General features: G+C 23.4%; 5 protein-coding genes across 5 annotated transcripts; 3 read left to right on the top strand and 2 right to left on the bottom strand.

Annotated features, from left to right (window-relative positions):
* SRAE_1000254700 (Putative GTP-binding protein 6) lies at positions 1 to 5,129 on the top strand (the record flags this gene model as incomplete). The annotated part of the gene is made up of 8 exons (XM_024649636.1): positions 1 to 7; positions 1,383 to 1,468; positions 1,511 to 1,606; positions 1,659 to 1,778; positions 1,826 to 3,396; positions 3,552 to 4,184; positions 4,227 to 4,418; positions 4,478 to 5,129. The coding sequence occupies 8 exons, from the start codon at positions 1 to 3 to the stop codon at positions 5,127 to 5,129; spliced, it is 3,357 nt and encodes a 1,118-aa protein (XP_024503493.1).
* A 45-nt stretch (positions 5,130 to 5,174) lies between these two features.
* Positions 5,175 to 5,710, bottom strand: SRAE_1000254600 (Hypothetical protein; the record flags this gene model as incomplete). Its single annotated transcript, XM_024649635.1, has 3 exons — positions 5,175 to 5,564; positions 5,605 to 5,656; positions 5,703 to 5,710. 3 exons carry the CDS (start codon positions 5,708 to 5,710, stop codon positions 5,175 to 5,177), a joined length of 450 nt encoding a protein of 149 aa, XP_024503492.1.
* A 427-nt stretch (positions 5,711 to 6,137) lies between these two features.
* Positions 6,138 to 6,536, bottom strand: SRAE_1000254500 (Hypothetical protein; the record flags this gene model as incomplete). The annotated part of the gene is made up of 1 exon (XM_024649634.1): positions 6,138 to 6,536. One exon carries the CDS (start codon positions 6,534 to 6,536, stop codon positions 6,138 to 6,140), a length of 399 nt encoding a protein of 132 aa, XP_024503491.1.
* A 2,386-nt stretch (positions 6,537 to 8,922) lies between these two features.
* SRAE_1000254400 (HIF prolyl hydroxylase) lies at positions 8,923 to 11,188 on the top strand (the record flags this gene model as incomplete). The annotated part of the gene is made up of 6 exons (XM_024649633.1): positions 8,923 to 8,929; positions 8,999 to 9,034; positions 9,093 to 9,416; positions 9,477 to 9,780; positions 9,836 to 10,475; positions 10,763 to 11,188. The coding sequence occupies 6 exons, from the start codon at positions 8,923 to 8,925 to the stop codon at positions 11,186 to 11,188; spliced, it is 1,737 nt and encodes a 578-aa protein (XP_024503490.1).
* Positions 11,189 to 11,391: 203 nt separating this feature from the next.
* On the top strand, positions 11,392 to 12,182 carry SRAE_1000254300 (Immunoglobulin-like domain and Immunoglobulin-like fold domain-containing protein; the record flags this gene model as incomplete). The annotated part of the gene is made up of 2 exons (XM_024649632.1): positions 11,392 to 11,633; positions 11,672 to 12,182. 2 exons carry the CDS (start codon positions 11,392 to 11,394, stop codon positions 12,180 to 12,182), a joined length of 753 nt encoding a protein of 250 aa, XP_024503489.1.
* Between the last annotated feature and the right edge of the window lie 69 nt (positions 12,183 to 12,251).

The raw sequence follows: 12,251 nt of genomic DNA, 5'->3' as shown, positions 1-12,251 counted from the left end.
ATGAAAAGTTTGATAGGATTTTATTTTATATATTTAAATTTATTAAAAAAAAAGTTTATATTAGTTAAAGTGAAATGAAAATTATCATACTATTTTAGTAACTATATTTTTAAAATTTTTTTGTTGGGTTTTTAAAAAATAAAAAAGTTCTATTCTTTTTTAAACATTCAAAGTCATTTAATTTAATTTTAACGATATGCACTATTTTCTTAACATTTTAAAATAGATCTTGTTAGAACAATTATAGAGCTTTTTTTTCAAATTAATTTATTGTTATAAAGTATGCAATCTTATCAAAATAAAAACAAACTTAAAAATCTTACTAGTTTTATCAAATAAAAGTATTTCTAAAACACTTGTAGTGGGTTTTTCATTAATTATTGTATTGAATTTACATAAATAATAGCACAATATTTGAATAGTATGTTTTATCACAGTAACAACATAATTACAACCCTGATAAAAATATTTATACAAACAATAGGATATTATTTCTCTCATTCTTAACTTATTCAAAATCAAATGATTTCACCTTTTAGTCTCATAATTTCATGAAGTACTATTTTCATCTTATAGCATCTTACTAAGCACTATGTATTTGCAAAAAATTTTCATTTAGATTATCCGTATTATTATTATTTTATGCATATTAAAAAATAACCAACTATTTATTAATTTACTAATTAATAAAAATCGTTTCGTGAATAACAATAATATCAAACACGCGTTCTTGATTGCGTCTAGAATTTTGTCGTAAAATCGTTGGATGAGTTAGTTTTAACTGTTGATATTTTTAAATATTGTTCTCTCACAGTGAAACAAAAAGTACATGGTAATAAAAAAGACAATAAATACGTAAGGAAAGTAACCAGTTCATTTCAAAATTGACACAGAAATTTTAACCTTATATTAATTTTAATAGTAAAATTATTATTTTGATACAAGAAATATTATGTACAATGACTATGGTATTATTTTCAAATGTGTATCCGTTCATGATGCAAAGTGCTAATTGACTTTTTTTTCTATCCTTTTTTAGCATTAAAAATTCTTACAATCTATAAATTTTATGTACTTTGTATTTCTTTTTTGTTTTATACTAACACTTTACAAACTTGTATTATTATGTAACTCATTTTTACTTCAATTAGCATGAAAACTTTTTTAGGATAAATATTTGGTATATCCTGAGGAACAGTTTCCCACAACGACGATCACTTAATCCCGCGCGGAGTAAAAAAATAAAAATTTGGTTTGGTGATTGGTAGCTAGATTAGAGGGTTTTTCCTTTGTTACAAGTATTTTTACAATTAGCTACATTTTGTTTATATTTTATCTATGTGTACTAGTAACGTTTATTGTTTATATTTTTATGGCTTAAGAAAATTTTCACTATTTCTTTGATTGTAACATTAACGCAAACATTTCTCTTTTTGCATATACACACACTTCAGTCGGGCTTATTATTGTACGGTTTATCTAATTTGAAATTTACCTTATTTTTTTTAAGGACAAAATGGCTGTCCCGTACTTAAATCGTGATTATGAAAAAAATATTATAAGTGAAGTTGAAAGTTTGTTTGTTGATTATTTAACAAGACACAAGGTATTTTTTTTTTTCTTATCATTTTCCAATTATTTTATTTTTTATTTTTTAGCTTTCCAAGACTCTAGATGCTTTTATGCAGGAATGTATTTGTTATAAGAAAAATTATTCTCAGACATCTGATAGATCTTTAATACAAAATTCGCATTCAACAATTGAGGATTTGGTTATGGTTCGTTTTTATTCTTGGAATGTCGTATTTTAAATTTTATCTTTTAGAACGCAAATTTCAGAGAGAATGCAAACAAAAAGTACCTGTTTTCTACATGCAAAAGTTTTGTAGATGCTATTGCTGAAAATTCTCATAGACTTATTAATCTTATTTGTGAGAATTCTATATCTGCAAACACTAAGGAAGATTTAAATGATTTTAAGAACCGTCAACATTTTTCTCATCCTTTTATTAGTGAAGGAAACTTAAATAACAACAGGACATTTATTTATTCACAAGGCTCTGTACACAATGGCAGTATTTCACATGATAGTAGTGGCGCTATGTCCTACGAGACACCATATTCTTCTCGATTTGTTTCAAACACGTGTAGTTCAAATATTGTACCGTCTAATTTACCTAATGTTACACTCTATCCGCATAATGGGCAATCTTTTATGTACAGATCAGAAAGTTTTGCATTAAGTTCTGGAGAGGGAAATGGTTTTCGTCCTATTGATGGATCTTGTTTAACAAGTCCTGGAAACAGAGTAAACGTAAATTGTGATGGATCTATGGATTATGGTAGCTATTTTGTTCCAAATGGTTCTTCAACACCAAGAATTATTGGAAATGATTTGGGTGTTAAAAAAGGAACTCATGTTGTTATTCAAGGTGGTAATTTACCAACTCCAAATTATTTCTTAAATAGTAATAGCAACAAGTTTATGCATGGTAGTGATGATCATATCAGTCCTTCACAATATGGTGGACATTTGCATATAGAAAACAAAAATATTCTGAATGATAACAGAATGCAAAATTTTTCCGGTCATTCTCCTAACACTCCAAGTGGTGTTACTTCAAACAGCAGTGTAGAAGTAAAGGAGAAAAAATCTCGTGCTAATTCTTCTCTAAAATCTACAGCGAAAAGTAGAATTCTCAAAGAAGGAAATAGAGCAAGCACTGTTTCTAAAAGAAAAAACGATTCTCCCGGTGAAGGAAATGGAAAGAAAGTGCAGAAACTTGACAATGGAGACGGTTATAGATCTGGGGTATTAGACTTTCAAACAACAGTAAGTCCATCTCAATTTAGAAAAGCTGCAAGAGATGTTGACTTGGAAAAGGAACCTCATTTGGCAAAACAGTATTCTCCAATTTCTAATCAGGTCGGGAAACATTTTAAACCTGAAAATTTATTAAATGTATCAAAATTTAAAAATGAAAAGATACAATCAATTAGCGGCAGAAAGGAGCAGTTTGTACAAATATCTGGAAGAACTTTAAATTCTTCATTAAATATATCAGGATTTGGGAAAAAAAATGCTGATAAGAATAAGGTCACATCTTCAAAGGATAGTGTATTTAAATCTCCAAATCAGATTAATTCACCAAAAAATGACGACAATTTAATGAAAGACAGCTCAAAGGTTTCTTCTTCTCAAGATCAAAGCAGTGTTAATTCCAACAATTTTGAGGATAATGTTGGTGATTCAACTGGTGTTGATAGGCATTATAATCCTTATGAATTGTGTCAGGTTGATAATTCTTTAGAATTTAATTCGGAATGTAACTTTGATCTTGATTCAAACGTGTTTTATGATCCCGGTAGAGACTTGGAGCTTTTTGATGAAATCGGGTATTGTAAAAATGATGGGTAATGTTTTTTTATTTAACAATATTATTAATGTAAATTATTTTTTGTATTTTAAATAAAATAATGGTTTTATCCTTTACTATTTCATTTTTCTTTTTCACACATATTAGATAAGTTTTAGTGATAAAAATGTTAAGGTCTCTTTTCTTTCCATCAAAGATAGTTTTAAGAAGTAGAATTTTGAAATGTAGAAATTTGTGTTCTGATGTAAAAGAGGAAATAGATCAATCATTTCTTGAAATGGATATAAATGCAACGTCATCAGCTATTGATCAGCATTCCTTTTTAGTTATACACCCTAAAATACGTTGGGGGCAAAATGCTACGCCTCCTAAAGAGAGGAATGATGAATTACAGCTTGAAGAAGCAATATCATTAATAAAATCAATACCCGGTTTTTCGGTATCTCAATCTGCTATTGTTGGGACTGATTATACATTAAAAAAGAAACTTATCTGGGGTAAAGGACGAATTGAAAACTTGTTACAATTAAAATCATCATGTAGAGTTTCAGCCATGATGGTTAATGTTGATTGTCTTACACCCCTTCAACAATCAGAATTGTATAATGTTTTTCAGATTCCTATTTATGATAGATATAATATTGTTTTAAAAATATTTAGACTTTATGCTAAAACTAAGTTAGCTTATTATCAAATTCAACTTGCTGAAATACCTTATATTAAACATCGCTTGCATTATTTAAATAATAGTTCATGTAATCCAGATATTTTACATGTATCAAGTGCATTAAATGCTTTATCAAAATCGTGAGTATTATATTTTATAATTTTTTAAATATTTTTTCTTAGAGGTCTTGATCAAAAAGAAGCATTAAGACTTCGTGAACAAGCATTAAGGAAAAAAATTAAAAATTGTATTGAAGCAAGTAAAACTGAAATTGTTGAGAAAAAAAATCGTCAAGATAAGAAAAATGCTTATAATTCTTTAACTGCTGCTGTTATTGGATATACAAATGTTGGCAAAACAACATTCATCAAGAGGTACTAGTTTTTTTTTTATAAATTAAATTTAAATTTAAAAATATTTTTTTTTATTAAAGATTAACAGGGTCATCTCAATTAAATCCTGAAGATAGACTTTTTGCTACACTCGATACAACGATTCACTCTTTTTTACTACCATCTAAAAACAAAATTTTTATTGCTGATACAATTGGTTTTATGGGTTCTTTGCCAGTAGGCTTGTTTGAATCATTTTCAGCCACTTTAATGCATGCAATATCTGCTGATTTACTAATACACCTTTATGATTTATCACACCCTGATGTTTTAGCACAAAAAAAGAATGTTCTCAAAAGTTTAATTGATTTAAATTTTCCAGATGAACTGATTAAAAATATGATTAATGTTGGTAATAAAATAGATAAAATTTCAGATAATGATAAATTTGAACTAACTGAAAATGGAATATTAAATAATAATGATTTAGTTATTAGTTGTACCACTGGATATGGAATAGAAGAATTAATTTCGAAAATAGATAAAACAATAATGAACATGAACAATTCTCGTATGAGACGATTTAAATTAAAACCTGAATCAAAAATAATATCTTATTTTTATGAGAATAATTTAGTTACTAAAGAACCTGTTGTCTCAGAATGTGGGAAATATCTAATTTTTGATGTTTATTTAAACGACAATCAATTGAACAAGCTTACCAAACACATGAATTTAAAAAAGAAACAATAAAAAATTACATTTTATCATAAAATTTTCTTAAAAATAAATAACTTTTTAACCCAAAAACATCATAGCCCCATTTGAAAGTGTTCCTGGAATTGTATTTGATAATTGTCTAGCCCCATTTATAAATGCATTATATCCATCATTTGCTAACATTACCATATTATTTGGTGTAAGGGCAATGTTTTTAAATGAACTATAGTCATATGAATTTTTAAATTCTGGTGTTTGTTCTTGATTCACATTTGATGAAGTTGCAAATCTTCGATTAAATGTTGGATTATTTCCAATAAAATGTTGTTGATTAAATTCAACTGAATCATTTGTTGAATCTTGGTTTTTATAATTTGATGTGGTAGTTTTTTGAATTTTGTAGAAAATTTCTTTTAATATAGGATCATTATAACTTTCAATATCTTTTAATGATGGTATTTGTTTTTCCTATAATATATTTATAACCAAAAAAAAAAATTGAACTTACTTGTAAAGATATGACAATAAATGATAACGCTAAAATTGCTTTGAACATTACTCTGAAAATATATTAAAAAATATACCCATCTGGATTTATGAGCTTACGATTTCATTAGATATAAACTGCGCAAAATCATGTAATTCAATTATGCAAAATCATAAGTTATAAAAAAGATACTTGTTTGTATATAATGAAAAGACCACTTTGTAATAATAATGTTTCTAATAAAAATGTTAATTTTTTATAATAATGTAAACAACAAAAAATATTACTCAAGTACGTATGCTACTGGAAGGATTACAAAGTTATAATTTCTCTAGTAGTAATAAAAGTAATTAAAATTTTTAAAACTTGAAGGTCATATTAATTATACGATAATTATAAGAATAAATATTAAAAGTGCATAACAAGAAAAAAAAAATTTGTACAAATCTTCTGATATATTTTTATTGTTGTAAAAAGTTCAACATACTTTGAAATTTTATTTAGTACTATCCTTCTTACAAATACAACTATCTTTTTTTAAATGTAAAATATGACTAATGATGTTCATCATGATGTTTTTCAGCATATTTTATTTTTAATCTGTATTTTTCTGGAACGATCAATTCATAAGATTTACATATTACAAAGACTCCTACGGCAAACTTTACAAATTGCATAACAAACTTAATTTGTTTACCATATGCCTTTTTATCAAGGATAGATTTACTTTGACTATTTAATTTTTCAAATGCCGCTTCAGCTTCTTTTCTCTCATTTCCAAAAAGAAGTATTTTAGGTTTATTATTAATATTATCCCATTTTCCAGCAGATGCTAATTCATTAATTTTTGCAAAAAGAGCAAGATTAGATTTATTGGTACTGGCACTATGATGACAATATCTCAAAATACCTATAGTACTTTTAACTGAGGATAACTTTTGAGTTCCACTCATCATCTAAAAATATATAAATAGTAAAAAACAATAATAAACAAATTACAAATATTAACAGTTAAAGGATAGATTTCTATCTCCAAAGGGTAGACACTTTTCCATTTAATGTAGGCATTTTCTTTTTAAGATTGTGTATAAGTACAACTCTTTATGACTGTGCATTACACCATCACACAACTTTGAAGTTTAAAAATTTTTTTAAAATTTTTATTTATTCATTAAAAAGAATCTTTTAATAAATGATACATAATGTAAAAAAATTCTGAAATGTACTTTTGTACTAATATTACACTTTTTTTTTAAATATATGTTAAATTTGTTTGTTTTTATTTAATCTTTTGTTTTTTTACTACAATTATTAGTTACTTTTTTTTTGTAAAGTTTTATTTATAGTGAATTTAAAGTACAAATATACAAGAATTTTTTTTTATTAAAAAACATCTAAAAAAATTATAAAATTGCATATATTAGCTACAAAAAAAGGTACTTTATATATACAAAATTTTCATTTGTCAAATTGAAATTAATTATGTAGATATATTTTTAAAGTATTTTATAATTATAGAGGTCTTGTATATATTTTTAAAATTATCTTTTACATATTATTATAATTATCAATTAGAAATATTTAAAATTAGCTACTTAGGCAATATAATTTTTAAGTATTTATATATAACTATATATATATCACTATTTTTCTTCTTATATTTTTATTTTCAAATGGCATGTCAAACATTTGTTTGTAATATACTAAATTGATATTATATTTTCTAATAAAAAGCATGTAAGATTGTCAATGTTAAAGAAAAAACTTTATAATTACATTCTGTAATAAATTTATTCAATAAAGATTTATGTTGAAATACTATGTCATTAATATTAATTATAATTAAACATGATAAACATAATTACATTAATAGTGTTAGCATTTTTATTTTATTAATTATTAAGATAAAGCAAAGTTATTTAAAGGAAAATTATTAAATATAAATATATTTATTTATAAAAATTCCATTGATCATAAAATTAAATATATACACTTATTGTAAAAAAAAAAACTTTTCTTATATATTTATATTTTTTTTTCCATATACATTACTGACATCATTATATATGTATGTATTATAATATATTACTTACATACGTAGCTTATGATATTAATATTTTACATATTTTAATATTAGCTTTTGTCTGATGCTTAAATTAAATTTTAGTAGAAATTTTTAAATTTCTAAACGTTATTATATGATTAAATCATTAGATACACATAATAAATATATTTACAACATTCGACATACTTTTAAATATCTAAACAATTTTTTGTTTACCTTTTTTTTTAATTATTGCATGGGATAAAAGTTAATTTCATTGTTTTTACAAAGGAATTATTTTTATTATCACATGATAATTAAAGTAATCTTGTTGTGTCAGAAATTTTACGGTTTGATAAAAAAATTTTATCATCCTTACTATTTTTAACCTATGTACGTTTAAAGAGTAAAAGTCTAGAAAAATAAAAGTTACTTTTAATATAATACTCTTTATATATTGTAAAGTGTTTATTATATTTAATTGTTTGTGTATCTTTTATATACAAAATGTTTATTTTAAAGTCCAATATTTTCTTTTTATCAACAATAAACTAGTATTTTGCTTTATTGCATTTTGAAATATTTGTTTATATGATATATAAATATCAATTGTTTCTTGTATTAAAATATATTTTATCAGATAATTAAATGTAAATACTTTAGTTAAATTTTTAATTATATTTCAGGGTAATTAACCAAAAAAAAAAAAAGAAGATTTTTTTATATAAAATATTAATGTGTTTTTAGTGTAGTTTGGGAACTCTTTCTCTTTGACTTATTTTAAATTGTCTGGTTGTCACGTAGACAATCTTTGTTAAAACGTTTTATCCCTTTTACACATTGTAAACGAAACGTCTACGTCTGTTTAATTAAAATTTTTATAACTGTAATTTTTAGTATAAAAATTTTGGATATTTTAATTTAATTTTTCAATAAAAGTTTATAACCTATTACATATTTTTAAATAATTTTAGAAAATGATTGAATATTGTTTATATAATAATTTTACTTAATATCATTTATAAATTGTTAACCTTTTACATATATATATAAAATTATTATTATAATTGCTTAATAAATATTTTAAAAATTTATTTTTAGTTTTCTGTCACTTGGTTTTTAGTATAATTTTGTGACTCTTATCATTTTCTTTTGATCATCAACACATTTGTAATCGTTTATCTTATATTTCGTCTTCAATTATACGTGCATATATTTAATTTATTGTGTTTTAAGTATAGTGGTTTTTTTTTATATATATGTATAAAATATTATATTTTTATATATATGTATATATGTACCGTAATTAATAATTTTTTTTTTTAAATTAATTGTAAGTAAATATATATATATAAATTTTTTTATTTATAGATAAAATTTGTCAAATTATTTTAATTTATCTTACTTGTAAGATTGTATGAATCTAATAAAATTTATAATTTTTTTATGATGAATTTTAATACAGTATCATATCAACAACAATATAACATGCAACAACAAAATTTGCCAAATGATCAATTAATACAAAATATTGAATTGACAAAATACATATCAACAACTATGCCAACAACATCCTATGACTCACATATAATGTATTCTAATAACAAAAATGATGTTGTAAAGGACACGTCTTATAATAATTATACTTCTTCTGTATTATTTTGTTCATATTGTAAGATTGATATTGGTAATATTGATTCAGGAAATTTAAAATGTAGAATTTGTAATACAGTTACATATTGTTCCAGGGAACATCAAACATTAGATTGGGAGAATCATAAAATAAATTGTAAACATATTAATAAAAAAGATAAAATATCTAATTCTTTTAATCATATAAATGATGTAGTCAAAAATAATGTAGATGGTACAACTTTATCTACATTTGATGTACCTAAATTGAAAGTTAATGATACTAAATTTTATCATCAACATATTCCACATAAAGATAATTCTAGAGAATATGCCTACAAAACAACACTTCAAGAACATATGAAAAATCTTTCAAAAACAGGAAAATCTTATAATCAAACACAAGTAATGTATTCAAGATTAACACTTATTTCACAATATATTCTTGATAATCTACGATCTTATGGTTATGCTATAGTAGAAGATTTTCTTGGAAATAGTCATTCATCAAATATTTATAAGTATGTTTCTATAAATATAATATTTAATTTTATATTAATTAATTAATAATTTTAGTGAAATAAATATTTTATATAGGCAGGGAGTATTTAGTGCGGGACAGTTAATGGATAAAAAAGAAGAAACAAATTCAGAAGAAATAAGATCAGATCAAATTTTTTGGTTTGATTCAAGTAATAAAATGTCAATTAATGCTGTACATATAAGACTACTTGTTCAAATGGTTGATTCTGTTATAAATAAACTTAAAGATAAAATACATCCACATACAATTGGGGGACGTTCACCAGCAATGATAGCTATTTATCCTGGTAATGGTACAAAATATGTCAAACATGTAGATAATCCATCAAATGATGTTTCTAAAGATGGTCGTTGTATAACAGCTATTTATTATTGTAATAAAAATTGGGATATTAATAGAGATGGTGGAGCTTTAAGATTATATCCTTATACAAGTCAATCACCAATTGATATAATTCCTAAGGCAGATAGACTTATATTTTTCTGGAGTGATTCAAGAAATCCACATGAGGTTATGCCTGTATATAATAGACCTCGTATTGGTATTACAATATGGTACTTTGATAAGAAACAACAAATAATAAATAATAAAGAAAGTAACTGTAATGACTTTACTAATCGTAAGCGTAAAAGTCCAGAAGTATTTGATGATTCAGAGCTTTCAAATAAAAGGGTATATAATATTTAAAATTAATTAAAAATTGTATACATAAAAATATTTTTTAATTATTTATATATTAATATCCAATTATTTTATTTATTCTCATGTATTAAAAAATAAAGTATTTGAAATTTGAATAGAAATGAAAATATTTTAAAATTAATTAATTAATCGTTAATTTATATAATAAAAAATTATTTTATAAATTATTCATTATTAGAATGTATAAATTTTTTAATTTTATTATATTATTATTTTTTACTACATTATATAACTATGTATTTAGTCATTCTCAAGAGATTGTTACAACACGATTATTAAAAGTAGATCCAGAAGCTGTAACTTTTGAAGATGAAACAATATTAAATGAAATTCCAGAAGATAATAGTGAATCTTTTGCTTCACCAATAACCTACATTGTAATTTCTTTCATAATCTCTGCTATCTCGTTATATGGTGGTATTTATGCAATTAATCAACTTGATTTAGTACCACCAAGAATCAATAAAGAATACAAAGATTTTAAACAAAATAATCAAATAAAACATGGATCTAAATTAAAAGATAATAAAATGAAAAATAATTCATTAACATTACCAGTATCAATTGCTCTTGGTTTAAAAACAACTAGTATGATTGGTAAAACAAACAGAGGTGCAGCAGGAAGACAAAATAATACGAAAATTGAAACACTTGAAATAGCTGATCCATATAATATAAAATAATGTGTGAATAATAAATTAAAATATATGTATATCAACATGTAATTTATAAAATTTTAGTAATTTTATTATAAAAAATTAGAATAATTAATATCAATATTATTATATAAATTTTTACAACAATAATTTATTATTATTTTTTTTTTAAAATGAATTTTTTTAGATGTCTTTTTATTTGTTTTATAACATTTTCATATACACAACAAATGATAGATAAACCACCATTATCTATATTTTCTACAGGTCCAAAAATTAATGATATTAATGGGACAATTCATATAGTAAAACATGATTATACTTTTGTACCAATGGGTCAAACATTTGAATTACCCTGTGATGCAATTCAGTCAGCCATTGAAAATGGACATCAAATAAAAAAAACAAAGTGGTTTTTTGATACAAATGATATTTTAAATCATAGAGAAATTAATAATGATAATATTTATGAGTATGTTATATTAAAAAAAAAGTTTAATTTTTTTTTAGAAGATTTATAGTTGAAAATAATGAATCAATTTTAATTGGTGGTTTTGCACAATCTTCTGACCAAGGTTTTTATAGTTGTCATGTTTTAACAAAATCAAATGAAGAATATGCCTCAAGGTATGATGTTTATGTACAAGATTGTGGTGATGAAAATTTTGAATTAACAACATATAGAAATTATATGAATCCATGTCTTTATGGGAAATGTTTATTAGAAAAAATTGCTTCAATAAATATCTCAAATATAAATACAAATTTTTTAAAACTTAAATGTAATTGTTTAGAAGATTTTACTGGATATTTTTGTGAGGAACGTAGAGAAAATTATGAATACAAATTAATTGCATTTTACCTTCCAATATTTATTTATTTTACTGTTATGATTTTACTAATTATTTTTTTTGAAAATTACACCATGTTTTCAAAGAAGCCAAGAATTCCAATTAAAGGATTAATACCTTATTCATGGGGTAAAACTCCATTTGAAAATGTTAGACAAAATAAAACTTGAATGTCTCCAATAATTTCTTATTAATATAAAAAAATTCACTGAATGTATAAAAAATTAGTTTTACTTTTT

The sequence above is a fragment of the Strongyloides ratti genome (genome assembly GCF_001040885.1).
Source record: "Strongyloides ratti genome assembly S_ratti_ED321, chromosome : 1".
NCBI lineage: Eukaryota > Metazoa > Nematoda > Chromadorea > Rhabditida > Strongyloididae > Strongyloides > Strongyloides ratti.
Note: the sequence above shows the minus strand (reverse complement) of the source record. Positions and strands in the feature narration are given on the sequence as shown.